This window comes from Alligator mississippiensis, chromosome 3, assembly GCF_030867095.1.
Source record: "Alligator mississippiensis isolate rAllMis1 chromosome 3, rAllMis1, whole genome shotgun sequence".
In the NCBI taxonomy this organism is placed as follows: domain Eukaryota; kingdom Metazoa; phylum Chordata; order Crocodylia; family Alligatoridae; genus Alligator; species Alligator mississippiensis.
In genome coordinates, this window is record NC_081826.1 from 116,289,618 (window position 1) to 116,304,372 (window position 14,755).

Below are 14,755 nucleotides of genomic sequence, written 5' to 3' on the forward strand. Positions count from 1 at the left end.
CAGGCTCAATCTTTAAGCACCTGAAGAATGTAAAGGAAAGGAATGAATATCCATGGCAAGTAAACAACAGCACAGACTTGGGAATCAGTAATTCAAAATCAGATTCAACAAGGAGGCAGCCAGAGACATGGGCTAGGGCAGCGTTTCCCAACCTGTGTGCCATGGCACAATGGCACATCCAGGTGTGCGGTAGCATTTGGGGCTGGAGCCACGTCCCCCACCTGAGTGGAGCTACGCCCACCTGCTGCAGGCAACTGGACAGATGCGGGGGCATGGCTCCAGCCAGCTATTCAAACACCGCACCACCGACTCTCCCCCCCACCCCCCAAGTCTGTGGCATTCAGCCACTCGCCACCCAATCCCTCCCCTCCTTCCCCCCCACTCCGTGGCGTTTAGCCACTTGCCACCCCCTCCCTCGGCCGGTGTGCCATGGGGTAGGGGAGGCCATGTACGTGTGTTGCAGAGTGACAAAGCCTGGCAAACGCTGGGCTAGGGACAGAAATTAGACATAAACTGGTGTAAGTGATCAGAAACCAGTTCAAATCTGTAAAACAGAAGTTCAGTGCACATAAACCCCTTTCAAAATGGCCAAAACTGGTTTAAGATAAACCTGGATGGCTGCAGTATCACCCTTAACTGATTTAGGTTAAATGGGTTTACTGAACCTGTCCCAGATCCCCTCCAGATGCAAATCAACTCATAATCCCCCAGCATCCCAGGATGCTTTGTACCTCCCCCACAAATTCCCCCTCACAGGGCAGGTGGGCTAGTCTGGGCCCAAGATGTCTGCTGCAGCTGAGCAGTGAGGTGTGCTCTAGCACCCCCACCCCCACCAGCTCCTGGGCTGGGCCACTGCAGGCATGTGGCTGCATTTCTGGAATCAAAAGTGAACGTCTGTCCACTTGCTTATCAGTCCAATCTACACAGCTTAGACTAACCTGCAAAGATTGAATTGATTCAGCCTCAGACTTTTTGACAGTCTATACTTAGTCATAGTGTACCTATACGTGTGCCAGATGCCTGCTCTGGTGTGTGCCAATTAGCACATATCAACACAGACTCAATCAATAGAGTCTGCTGGAGCATACTAATTAGCATGCTCCAGCAGCCTCTGCATCACATGTATTCAGTGTTCCAGCACTTCAAAATGGCAGCAGAAGCACTTTAACTAAAGCCATTGAACGAGCTTTAGTTAAAGCGCCCCTGCTGCCATTTTGTAGTGCAGGATGATGAATACACAAGACGCTGTGGGAGCTTTCATAAGAGCAGTTCTCAAGAGCCGCTCTAATTAAAATGCCGCCCCTGCCCTGGAGCACCTGTAAAGACATCCGTAGAGTCCACAGTAACTCAGCACCAGAAACCGTGGTCAAAACAGCAGTCGCAAGGGGCTTGATTGATGTATTTCTTTTTACAACACTCAATGAGCTTTCTACCAGAGGATATCTACTAATATTTTTCTTCATTAGCATCTTATCAACCCCATATTACGTGCTACGAATATTTTAAACATTAGTTCCTTTTTAGTCAGATCCTTTTTTAGCACTTCTACTTTGGCTTGCAGCAAGAAAAAAAAAAATCAACAAAAGCTGAAATGAAGCCTCAAAGAATCATCTTTTAAACCCAAGAAGAGTCTTTTAAACTCATCAGCCATTTGCAAGCCACCAACTCCTCCTATTTTGTGACCTCAGGACTAGATATTAAGAATGATGATCTAAGTTAGAACACTACAAAACAATCCAGTTCCTGATAAATACTGGTGAATCATTAAAGTCATTACTTAAAGCTGATCAAACGAACCTTAATAAAACACCATACACTCTCTTCCCTGATGTGCTATTAGCATCCACTCATAGCACTAAAGATGCCTTCGTGACAAATAGGGATCTCTCTCCTTTGGGTATAATTACATAGACTGCATCTGAATAGTTGCCAGTGAGTGATAAAAAAAAAAAAGTAAAAACCACTGGCTTTTATTTTGACATTTAACACCATTTCCACATGTAGAGCAGTCTGCTGTGCGATTGTGTCAAAAGAGCACACTAATTCTCACAGCCTTGCTCAGTGAAACAAGTTAACAGTCCTTAATTGTACTACTCTATCACTTTTTATGTTAAAAAAAAAGGAAGCAGCACTGTGGCACTGAAATGACTCTGACACAGCCATTTGAAAGGGCACAGAGAGCTTAAAAAATATCTAACCCCTGCCTGAACTTGCATCCACTGATGGACCTTCTGAAAGGTCCATCATTGTACCGGTGTTGCTTAGTCGCGCACAGAGTGCAAGAACCTGAACAGTTCTTTTCCAGCATTCCAATTTCACTGAAATTTGACCCAAAAAAGTCTGAATATCCTTGTTTGAATGTTATCATTTTGCATTCAAATAGCATTTATTGAAGGCTACAATTTTGTCACAGCAATCAAAAAGGTCACAGAAACTATGAACTTGATGAAACTTAGCACAGTCTCACATCTAAAAACACATCTACCTTGTTAGATTCTTTATTTTGTTTATTTAAGTACCCTTCTTCTCCTGTGATGCGCATATGACTTCATCAGGCCTCCTGCTACTCAAGCAGATAGTACATTGCACTGGATGGTGAGAGAAGAAGTTCAGCCTGGGGTGCTGGTGACAGAAATGGATGGAGGTGAGATCCCTCCCCATTGTGGTCTGAGGCCCTGATCTACCATTGGGAAATGCACTCAATACATTTATTGTTTCACAGTGGTGTAAACTGATATAATGAAAAACTGCATACATTGGTAGTCTCCCCATGAATTCTGCCTGGTCCCCATGCACATCTCTGCCAACAAACATAATTAAAAAATGTATCATGTTGGCAAAATTAAAACTGAGCTGCATCTTAAAAGTCAAAACATTTGGGCTTTTTATTATATTTTAATATGAAATCCTGAAAGTCAAAGTGAAATAATCAAACTTGAAGCACAATATTCTCTGCAATCACTTTTAGTTATCTAACTGAAAAAAAAAACTAAGTGCAGGCAAGGCAAAGTCTGTGTTTAACCCCAAGATAAGTAGGCAAGTCAGCACAGTACTCCACCAATCATTTATGGTTAACTGCACCTAGTTTACCTTACTGTAAAACTTAATTCCTATGTCTCTGCTATGTTGTTATGAATGATCATTAGTTATCGTGTTGTAAAAACACTATTTTTCCATCAGTGAGGACACAGCTATTCTGACAACCAGAACCTAAGCTGCTGCTGCTGTAGTAGCCACAAAAGAGAGGTTTACAATATCATTGCCACTTTCACTGCTGTTCCATGTGCTCTAAGCAAGAGCAAAACTGATCAGATTTGCAAACAATTTATTGGAAAGAACAGCACAGATTTAGTGGTCTCAGGCTCAGTAGCTCTCCTCAGAGGGTACCATAAAAAAAGCATTTATTTTTGCTGATCCTGCAAGGTATGAAGTGGGCAGTGGAAAAAGAAAGATAAAACAAGATGAACATGGGTCACCAATGTGGGGACATGGTCAGGAAGGCTAATCGCACCTTCTCATGCATCCACAGATGCATCATGAGCAGGTCCAAGGAGGTGATCCTCCCCCTCTATGCAACACTGGTCAGACCGCAGTTGGAGTACTGCATCCAGCTCTGGGTGCCACACTTCAGGAAGGATGTAGACAGTATTGAGAGAGTCCAAAGGAGGGCCACTCGTATGATCAGGGTTTAGCAGGGCAGGCCCTACGAGGAGAGGCTACGAGACCTGAACCTGTTCAGCTTCCACAAGAGAAGGTTGAGAGGGGATCTGGTGGCCGCCTATAAACTGGTCAAGGGAGACCAGCAGGCAATGGGAGAGTCCCTGTTCCCCCGAGCACTACTGGGAGTAATAAGGAATAACGGCCATAAATTGACAGAGTAGATTCAGGCTAGATATCAGGAGGCACTACTTCACTGTCAGCGCGGCTAGGATCTGGAACCAACTTCCAAGGGAAGTGGTGCTAGCTCCTACCCTGGGGCTCTTCAAAAGGAGGCTAGATAAGACACCGTGCCGGGGTCATTTGACCCAGGCATTCTTTCCTGCCCATGGCAGGGGGTTGGACTTGATGATCTGCTCAGGTCCCTTCTGACCCTACCAACTATGAAACTATGAAAACAAATCTGATGACCCTGCACTGGCCCCAACACCATTGGGTGCTGTATCTGCCCCTCATTTTACTTTGAAAAGTTGAAGGCCTCATACTATACTAAGTGAAGTAGAACTCTACTTTATCTTTCTTGCAAAATGTATCTTACTGAAAAGTTAAGCTAAAACACTGACAGAGAAATGGAAGAATTAAAGATATAGAAAAAGAAAATGAAGATAGGCCTGAAAGATGAGACCTGGAAACGGCTGGGTAGCAGAGGCAGGACAATACAGAAAAAACAGAGATAGAGCAGAGTAGCCAGGACAACACAGAGGTCTGTGTGGGCAAAGAACCGTTTACCTACTTTTTGGATGGTTTTTTTTTTGCAGCCCACATGTTCCCTATTCTGCCACAGCTACACTGTTCTTGGTACCACACACCTGGTTAGTTTAAATCAACCATCAGTGAAGTTGGCTTCTCAGTTTGATTGTTTCTTTGCTACTTTTTGGAGACACCTTCATCTAGGGCCCAATCCAAATCTTACTAAAGTCCATGGAAAGACTTCTACCACATAGGCCTTCCTGAGCTTTGAATCAGGTCCATGATGAATAAAGTTTTTCATTTCCTTCCTGCTGATACAGACTACCAGAAATACTGTGGAAAGACAGTCTGCCTTCTTCTGCCTATGGAACTGACTTCTGCAATAAATAAAACACGATTATTTTATTAGCAACTCATGTCTAGAGAAGTTGTTGTTATACACTTTTGTGTATGGGGATTTGCCTTTTACGTAATTTTGCCAGATTAATTACTGTAAGCATCTAAAATCATCATTTGGTCACTATTCTTCTTCCCCACATGAACCAACCTTTGGAGCCCAAGAGCATCACACAGATGCAAATACAGGGCTGCTACATATTTATAGCTTTTGAAATACTCAGAAAGCTATGCATTTAATTAGATCTGCAACAATCCTTTCCCTTTACTGTTACCATCCCACCTCTCTCCATCTGTTAGCTACTTCCATTGGTCATGTTTCATCTTAAGGGATGCTGTAAGTGTTTTGGGAAAGGGGGCTATCTTTTTCTATGTACCTGTAAAACATCCAAGAAAATTAGGCTACAGTTCCAATTGGGGCCCTTAGTTTCTACTATAATGTAATTAAAAGATAATAAAATACTTTCTCCACATCTGTGCCTTGTTGCACTGCAAAGTTCCCAGCCTCCCAGCCCTACCCTGAATGGGAAATTCAGAGTGCATCCTGATTTTCTATTAGTTTACAAAGGTACTTAAAAAAAACAGAAGACCTTCCATATGTGGGTTTCACCCATACAATATAAGCTGCTGAATAAGCAAGGTCTCCCTAGCAGCCCTGCATGTGGTCAAGGACTTTTGGCCAGACAGAAAAGTCTTCATCTGTTTTCCCATTGCTTCCTTCTACTTAAAAATCCTGCTCAAGAAGAAGGGGCAGATGCTAGTAGCAGCCTTCAGTTGGGTATCCCTTGGAAAAATGACACGAGCCCAATGGAACTGTAGTATCAGGGAGCTGGTAACAGATTATCCTGGCCACCTACAAATCTCTCTAAATCCAGAAGTTCTGAAAGTGAGCCACAGACACCCACAAGGAGATCCCAGGAAAAGTCTAGAAGGAGCTACTCTGAGTCCTTCCCCCACCCTTCTCACCCCACAATGCTGTTTTTGAGATATTGCTGCGGGAAGATACGATCCACACTGTGGGCATTAGTTGGTCATTCATTAGTGAGAAAATATTTACAACCAGAGCCCAGGCACATCCCTCCATTCATACAACAACATACCTTGGGAACATCGCATGGGAAATATCCTTGTGTAAAAGCTCTTCTCCCAGCTAAGGCAAGGCCATTTTGAGAGAAAGAAAATGCTATGATTAAAAGCCAAACATTAATAGAAATATTTTCATAATTTTTTCAGTAAGTCAAAACAAGCAATGGCAAGGACTTTACATGTTCTTCCCTGTCAGAGCTGAAAGCCTAAAACAAAGAAATATTGCTTAGCTACACATGACCCATCAAGAGTCTTTTCCAGACTAATTTCTTAGTGCAGCAGTCCCCAATCTGTGGTATGGGTATCACCAGTGGTATGTAGAAAACCTGTCAGTGGTACATGTTAACAGATTTATTATAATTACTTTATATGACAAAAAATTTGCTGGTGGTACTTAAGATTGTATTATTTTAAATACATGGTGCACAATCTGTCACAGTTTGGGAACTGCTATCTTACTGCAAACTCCCTGATAAACAATAAATAAGCCAACAGAAAAAACTGTGAAATAAGTTACTTAAAAAAATTTTCCTTTTTATAATTTAAGGAGTTTTCAGTAGGATGAGTAAAAAAATAGCTTTTACTACAAAAATACAAAACTGTAGCCAGAGAAAGCTAAATTAATTTTACCACCAAAATGACTGAACTGCTGGACCAACCAAATCAAGAATCAGGACTAAGAAGTGTTTCTTAGCAGCAGGGACTACCTCTTTGCTGTGTCTGAACTAGGACACAATCATAATTGCAACACAGAAAAATAATGTAATAGCCTAATACGGTATGCAAGGGAGAATTCTCTAAGCCATCTGCCAATTGCCATGTACACATCATGGAAAAATTGACAATTCCTCCAATCATACTTTGGCTACTGCAGTCTGCAGAATTTTAGACGGACCAGGAAAAACAAGGTCTTTTTTTTTTAAAAGGTTAGCAATGATTGTACAGCATGGAGAAATCATGTGATAAAAAGCATTCCTCCCAAACATTAATAAAAATATATAGGAGAAAACAGATTATACTAGGTAAAATGGTAGAAAACAATACCACTTTTGATGTAAAATTGTGTATTTGACTAAGCAATGCTTTTCTTGAGAAGTATCCATTTTTGTGAATTTCTTTCACTTCTTTCTAAAATACAAAAACACCAAAAACCCAGTATCGTGCATAAAAAAAATAAAATAGGTTTCTTTGTAATGTTGTCCTATTGCCTCTTCAGAGCTATAGGCCATTCCTCGCAGCCCCGCAGCTTGATTATATCATCTGTAGTGGACTACTTCCCCTCTCAAAAAGAGAGATTAAGATGCATTCTGAAAGGTGTAGTCTGGCCAGGATTTAGCAATTAGAACCGTTTCTTACTACAGTTCCCTAGAGGCACCACAACAGCCTTTACAAATAAATTAAAAAAAAAAAAAAAACTTCTACTGCAAAAAGGAAAAATAAAAATGTTATGGTAAATTAGCTCTTAAAGCATCTCACTAGAGACCATTGACAGCATCACACCCAAGATTAGGAGATAAGTAGAAAGACTGCTATAAATTTCAAATCAACCCTGAATAAACATTGTGGTGCTATTCCTGGGAGCCTAGAAAAGGGGGGGGGGGGAGATATCTGTCTTAAAATCCTACAAAAGTTGCCAGACTACAATTGCTGAAACAGATGTACAATTTTAATGATTACAGGTAGGAATGAAGTAGGTTGAGGTTTTTTGGGTGAATAATACTAGTCGAAAACATGAGCTGCCAAGACAAAAGATCAGTGAAGTGCCACTGCCTCCATTTCATGACCTCTAAAGCCCAGGATTTAGATAAATCCTGGCCTTGCTGAAAAGAATTTGTGGAGCTAACCGTCCCTTTAGTACCTTTTTCTTCTAAAGTGACTTCATAAAATATCTTGTAATCACACACCATATGGGGAGAGGAGCTCTGTTCTACACCAACACGAAGGAATTTTACAGTTTGACAAAATGCTGCAGTTCAAGCCAAAGCAGAGTCTGAAAGGAATCAGCCCTCCATGTAGACTGGTACAAGTGGAATTAGTTTTTCTGACTCAGTTCGTATATGACCTGTTCGTATAATCCCTGAAGAGGGATTTGAAGGTGAAACACAGGGCACTCTTTTCTTAATTCATCCCATGCAGTGCAGAAGAACAATGCTACTCAACACAGCCAACACAGAAGATATACATAACTGATTGATAGCACAGGAGCAAGAATGTATTTTCAGTAGATGACCATCTCCTACCACTTACACAAGTGATTTGCTAAAACCAGATGTTTACCCTAACAGCATTCCTCCTTCCTTTCATGCATAACAAAATTAAAAAACAAGGGCTCATGCTCCACTCTTAAAGCAATCCAGGTGCATTTTCTATATACAAGCAAAAAATCATCTTGATTCACTCAGGAAAGAAGTTAGTGAATTCATGCCGATATCCTCCCAGGTACGTACAGTGCACATGGAAACTCAAGGTACTTGCAAGAAATGTCAAACAAAATCTTTCTGTCTACATTTCAGGAGAGATGACTTTCCAACCAACTATACTGAAATACTGGGAAGATATCTGGGCTGTTTCTTAATTTGGTTTTGTTGCTTAAGAACGCGCTCTGTCAATACAAACCTTGAAGTGAAAATACAGAATTCCCCTGGGAAAGACATGGTGGTCCTTGAGATTTATTTTTATCTTCTTCAAAAGGAATTTAAGAACAAGATGAACCAGTCAAGTTTGATCAAAAGGTTTTGTTAGAGACACTTACACTATAAACACTAATACGTGAGTTTGTAAATAATGACTGCTGAAAAAATTAAAACAGATGTATTTTAGAAGCACGGCAACACAAGCTTCATTTAATTCCTTTCTTAGGCCCTGGTTCCACCATTGTCCAACATACTGACACTACTTGTTAATGCTAGTCATTACGGGCTACAGAAGAGGACCCACAGGACTTTGGAGTTGTTCTCAGAAACTGTGTGGTCTGTCAGTTGGAAAAGTATGTGAAATGGTAATGCAGTACTATTGCACATAGGCTGAAAGAGGCATCTGTTTGTGTGGGAGGTATGATTCCTTCCTCCCTTTCCAATCCCCCGTCATTGTTTAATAACTGTGCTAGAAACAATAGCTCCACAGAACTTGTAAAGTTACTTGTGCAAACCAAATGTCAAATGAGAGTTGGCATGATTAAAGTGAAATTGAGAGAAAATATCCCTATCACAGATTGGTCTTGAAAGGCCTCATTTGTATGCATTACAGTAGCTCCCTGGGGTGGAAAGGCCTGTATTAAGGCTGGAGATGGAACCATAAGCCACATGACAGGACACATTTCCGGTTTAGTTCCTTTATTACTTTTTTCAATATCCAGAAAAATAAATGAAATTATTTTTTTAAATATAACCATCTAGGCAAGTTTCTTTTCCAAGCTAAAAGCCAAGGAAACAAGCCAAGGAAAATGGAAATTCTTGAGGATTTTGAACTTGTTGGGTGGTAGTTAAATATTTTGATGTTGATTTCCTTCTCCCTAGCCATGACTTCTTTTTTTCCATAGTTTCACTGGATTTAATTTTTTTTCCCTGACAGGGTGATTTATGAAAAACAACAGCTAGCCAACAGCAGAAGCAGCAACAGCATGAACACCAGCTGTTAGGAAAAACCCCTACCTAATTAATTCTCTCTTTGATATACTATCATGTCCCCAAAAAAATTATGGTTGAAGAGTCAAAAAATCTGTCATATTCCAGCATATTGTATTCCACAGAGCAAACATCTTCCTTTGTCTTGCATTTAGAAACACCTCAGGCAATACCACCATCAACACCAACACATGCACAATTCAAGCATATAGATTGCTCTATGGTAACTAAAAACAGAGCAAGCAGTGGTACAAAATGGATTGGAGGGGAGGTGTTTTTAAAACTATGGCTTAGCAGCATGGGCATCACTGTCACTGGATCTTTGTAAACCAATGTGGTTTACTAATGAATGAAACCACATATTATTATTATTGTTTCTGTATTTCCAAAATCTGTGATGTTTAAATAAAATGAATTTTTAGAGCATTCACTGGTCCTATTCTTTACACTATTTTGATTTTAATCATAAAATATATTAATATTCTATCATGACTGACTGACTGACTAAAGCAAACCCTGAATTCAGAATGCCCCGTCCCCCCTGCCCAGCCTTGGAAAGATTCCTTGTCTTGCCAACAGAGAGCTAATGTATCTGAAGGCTTACACAGATAAAAAAGGTTTATTTTTCTACATAACAAAATAATTACGGAAAGTTTTTTTCCAAAATAGGTATCATGGCATGACTTGCCCACAATTTAGAAATGCAATCAGCAAGTGGTCTCTCTTCTGGAAATATGGAAGTACTTTAAGTAAGTTTAGCTGCCAAAAATCGACTGTAGCTGGGTATTTTCATTTTATTGTGAATCTCAGTGAATTACAAGCCTCCTGGAGTATCCGAATGCCAAAGCCTTTGCTCAAAGCAGGCAGAAATGTTGGACAACCCTTTTAAATCTGCAGCATGAGGGAGCAAAGCACAAGAGGCCTAAAGTAAAATGAGCAACCATTCATAGCAAGTCCAATTAGACTCTCAGCATTTTCCTTCCTCTTTGCAGTCTTCAATCTTTAAGAATTTCATCTATTCCATTTTGGTATTTGGTAGCTTCTCCAAAGTTTTTACTTGACTACATTAGTAAGAAGCTTTCAGACATGAGTACTGCTAATATTAGAGCAAAATTTGGTACTGCTGAGGGAAAAAAAAACCTCAGTTCTAAAATACTGTTTCTGCTCATTTAGGATGCTGGGCTCAGTGTAAATGCTTGATGGCATAATGACTACCTCTGGCCTGTTGATGGATTGTTATAAAAAACAAACAGTACAGCTGACTGGCAGACTGTAAGGCCAGTTTCCAGCATTTGTCACCGAGTGATCTTACATAAAAACCCAGAAGCCATATAACCATGCTCTTGTCTTTGGGATGAACAATCTGAAGAGCAGGTACATTATTTTTCAGCAGAGTGAAAAAAAACCAACCCAATCCTCTCACTTTAATCTGGCCTCATTTTGGAAAGCTCTTGGTTATTTAGTTTACAGCCTTCTCTTAAAGAGCAAACGTGCTGGAGAGCGCTGCTGGCTGCAGCACTGAAAAAATGAAGAGCATCAACAAACAAAATATTTTCTCTTCTTTTAAACCTAACATTTCCAAATGGAGAGGAATTAGGAATCCATTACTTCATTGTTCTGAATCCAAACCTGGTTCCTTTGAAGCATGGAAGTGAAATAAGACTAAGATACCTAACTTGATATCCTATAAATATTCTTTAAGTGGAGCTTGTTCTCCAAGTTACTGAAGGGAAAATCCCCTGAGGATAGTTGAAATAATAAGAAAGAAGTCTCCACTGGCACATATAAAATTATGTATCAATGTACATAATAGATGTTCATTATGTAATTTTTAAAAAAAAATTAAGTATAAAATTTCACAAAAATTGATTAGATTAATTTGTATCCTGGCCTCTCCTCTCTCTCAGGTATTTGTATTGATCCAGTTACTGTAGTATCTGATTCTGTCACAACACCCTGGTAAAGAAAGGCAGATTAATTCTATTACACAGATGGGGAACTGAGGCACATAGCCTATCTATGCCTAAAGAAGGGTGATTGCACCCGAAAACTTGATAAGAACTTTTTCTAACTATTCAGTTGGTCTAATAAAAAATATCACATCTACTCAAAGAACCTTGCCTGCCTATGTCCTTAGACCAACATGGCTACAACCAAAACCCAGCAAGGTCAAACCAGGCATCTGTTATTGACCAGGGACTCTGACATGGGTCTCAGACCCAAGTCCTTGTTCAGTGCCCTGATCTCTGCAAAATCCTTCTTTGCCTCCTTTGGTTATTTCGTATTTTAACTTTAGTAAAGGCTATTACAACTACAAGTGTGAGAGACCAAAACCTACTAAGCAATCTGGCCCAAAAGTTACTACCCTTTCCCCTACCTACCCATAATCGCTGGACTCCAGCCTTATGAAGGGCTGTTGAAGACAGAGCATGACAAGAATTTCACAAAGCTGAGCATTTCCTCCTGCTGTACCGTAATATGCCAGGGCACAAACACAGGAACTTCAAGAATGGCACATAGTGTCTTGCTCATAAGCGAGGCTGAAGCTGCTACTCTCCAACCACTTTATATTTTATGCACTTCCATTCAGAAAAGCGAAGAATGTGACGACTCTCCACGTTCACATTTTAGGCTGCAAAGTGACTTCTTTCCTAGCCGACAGGGCAATTAAAATGTCTCCATTAAATTTGACAGTTCCCAAGATTGTCAACAAAAGCCTCGTTGAAGTAGAAAATGCTGGTTTATTTTTCCTTTTAAAAGCACAACAAAACAAAAAAATCATGATTACTTTTATTTATACTCCTCTGGTGTACTTCATATGGCAGAAGAAAATTGCCAAGCAAAAGAAATCCCCAAAGTAATGGATGCATTTTACAACCACTGTCCAGTTAGTTTTTACTTCTTTTTTAAGCAAGGTTTAAGCAAGAACCTAGCTGTCATCTGCAAAGGTGGTTTGGTTTCAGTAATTTTTTAAAACAAATCCTATGCATTATGGAGAAAACTTAATTTTTTCCTATATTCTGATATGCTGGCAGGAGCTGACCAGGTTCAGGTAACAAGATTAATCAAAATCTGAAATTTTGTAGTTTTTTACTGTAGAAAGAACTGAATCCAAAAAGAGGAACTCAAGCTATGTTTTAGCACTGCACTCTTAAGTATGACATCAGTCAAAGACAAATTGGGCTGCAATGTGTATTCTTAGTTCATAAGTGGGCGCTCATATGCCATACGTAGTCTTCTACCACAAAGTGCCGGATCCTAAATATAGTGTTGTGCTCATGCTCAGAATATATTTGTGGAATTCCATGCTTCCAGCCTCCAAGCCCACAAGGGAAAACGCAGTTCTTACCGGCAATTCTGAGGTTAGACATTTTCTGTCCCAAAAACCAATGCAGTTTTCTTGATAAAAAATATTAAGTTGCAACTAAAAAGGATGCTAGGATCCTTTATTCACTGGTCAGCCATCTCTCATAACAATCCTTCATCATTTATCTGTGTCCTAAATCTTCCCTTCCAAAATATATTACTGACAAAGATTTCACCCCTTACATTCCTAAGAAAAAAAGAAGAAACATGGCAGCTTAAGAGTCGGTGGAATCTTTGGCAAACTAATTCCAGAGGGGAAACACTGTCTTTAGTATAAGAAAATTAATAAAAATAACATTTCAAAGAGCCAATATTTGAGCTGAACAATGGGACTGGGACTGGAATGAGGTAAAGAGGTCTGGCAAACTCTACACTTAAGAAGTATAAGTGCTGTATTTGGAGCAGAGAAACAGCTAATGGCAACATCCTGCTTTTGTGTGTGTTTTTTTTTAAAGAAGTCTTAAAATCACAGAGCATAGAGGGAGGAAGCAAATATAAGAACTGGCTTTAAACTCAGACCACCAACATCAATGAAATAATATGTGCCTACCTGTCTTCTGCTTGCTTTTAATCAACTACATTTTTATATGAAAAATATAAACAATTCTTAAGTGTTTGGTTTCAAAGTGATCTTTACTTCTGCTTCCAGAACCGCTGTGGTACTGTATTAGACCCTTGCGAGAAAACCTAAAGAGAAGAGGGGAGAGGGAAGAGGAGGAGATGGGAGAGAAGAGCATGGAAGCTACAGATGAGAAACTTTATGGAATCTTACTCCTACTCAGACCATCTGCAAACGCTTGGGTCCAATCGACTTTGCAGCCAACATGACCTTGAGGCCCTGTGTAGTTACTCAAACTGCACCTGCGTAGGATTAAGTATCCTGTTAGTGAGTGATATAGCCTTTCTTGCTCAGTCTGAAACAGCTTTCACAAGATCAAGCAGGAGGAGTAGAAAGGAAAAAGAAGGCAGAGGGGGCAGCAGAGCAGTGCCTTCCCTCATAGACTGAATAAGCAATAATATTGATTTAGGTTGCTAACCTTGTCCAAGTCACCACCTGCAAAAAGCTGTGTCTGAAATTCTTATGCATGTTTAGATCAGTTCTGGTTTCACCTCACATATAATTACAGCCTGTCAGAGGGGTGGATCTAACCTGAAACACAGAATATCTCCTATGAGCCTATTATATTTTGTAATGACAAGCATTAATCTTTTTTCTTTTGACCCAGCAAATGGCCTGTAGTCCATAGAATCAGCCACTTGAAACTGAGCGATGCCTGGGCTGATAAGACCTAACAATACATTCAATGTTTCTAAAGATGTCAGACCACCTGCTTGCTTGGAATTTTGCTAATCCCAATAAGCAATCTGTAAAATGATAGCATTCTACATATTCTTGAACAGTCATGTAAAAGGGATAGAAGTGACCTTGTAGCTCCCTGGAACCAAGCAAGGGACTACAGAGTGAAAGATCAATAGAAATCTATTAGTCAGGTGATAACTATGAATTATATGTTTGTTATTAAAAATGGAAAAAAAGAAAAAAGTGTTCTAGCCCCCATGTTCTAAAAGTCTTTACTCATATAGATAATTCTACAGCTTTTTAAAATAAACCCTTTTTTCCATACAAAGTATTTCTCCACTTCCAGTAATAAAAACAACACTCTTGTGTTAATGAAAGTTGAAGGACTAGGGGGAGTGGGGAGGGAAGAGGGGGGCAGGGAGGAAAAAACTCACAACATCCAAAACTTCAAAATGAAAAATTAACATTCTTCCATTTGTGGTGAATCTCCTTTTTGTGTGGGGACCTGCACTCCCCACTACCTAGAACAGTGCAAGGATGTCATATGCATGGTGAAGACATGTACACTATGCGTTAT

The 14,755-nt window shown here is 40.0% G+C and overlaps 1 protein-coding gene across 47 annotated transcripts in view; it reads right to left on the minus strand.

Annotated features, from left to right (window-relative positions):
• The window catches only part of LOC102563423 (hypothetical protein), a 718,626-nt gene that overhangs the window by 534,749 nt on the left and 169,122 nt on the right, over positions 1-14,755 (minus strand). For 2 of the 47 annotated variants that reach the window (XM_019490370.2, XM_019490368.2), the window contains exons 6-7: positions 5,904-5,953; positions 424-4,784 (exon numbers count right to left, since the gene is read on the minus strand). The exons of 43 other annotated variants lie outside the window; for them this stretch is intronic. In XM_019490370.2, coding sequence (XP_019345915.1) covers positions 4,604-4,784; positions 5,904-5,953 — 231 coding nt within the window. In that variant the 3' untranslated portion in view covers positions 424-4,603. Of the gene's footprint in view, positions 1-423; positions 4,785-5,903; positions 5,954-14,755 lie in introns of those variants that run through there. 2 more of the 47 variants (XM_014606692.3, XM_059724325.1) reach the window with 1 other exon arrangement.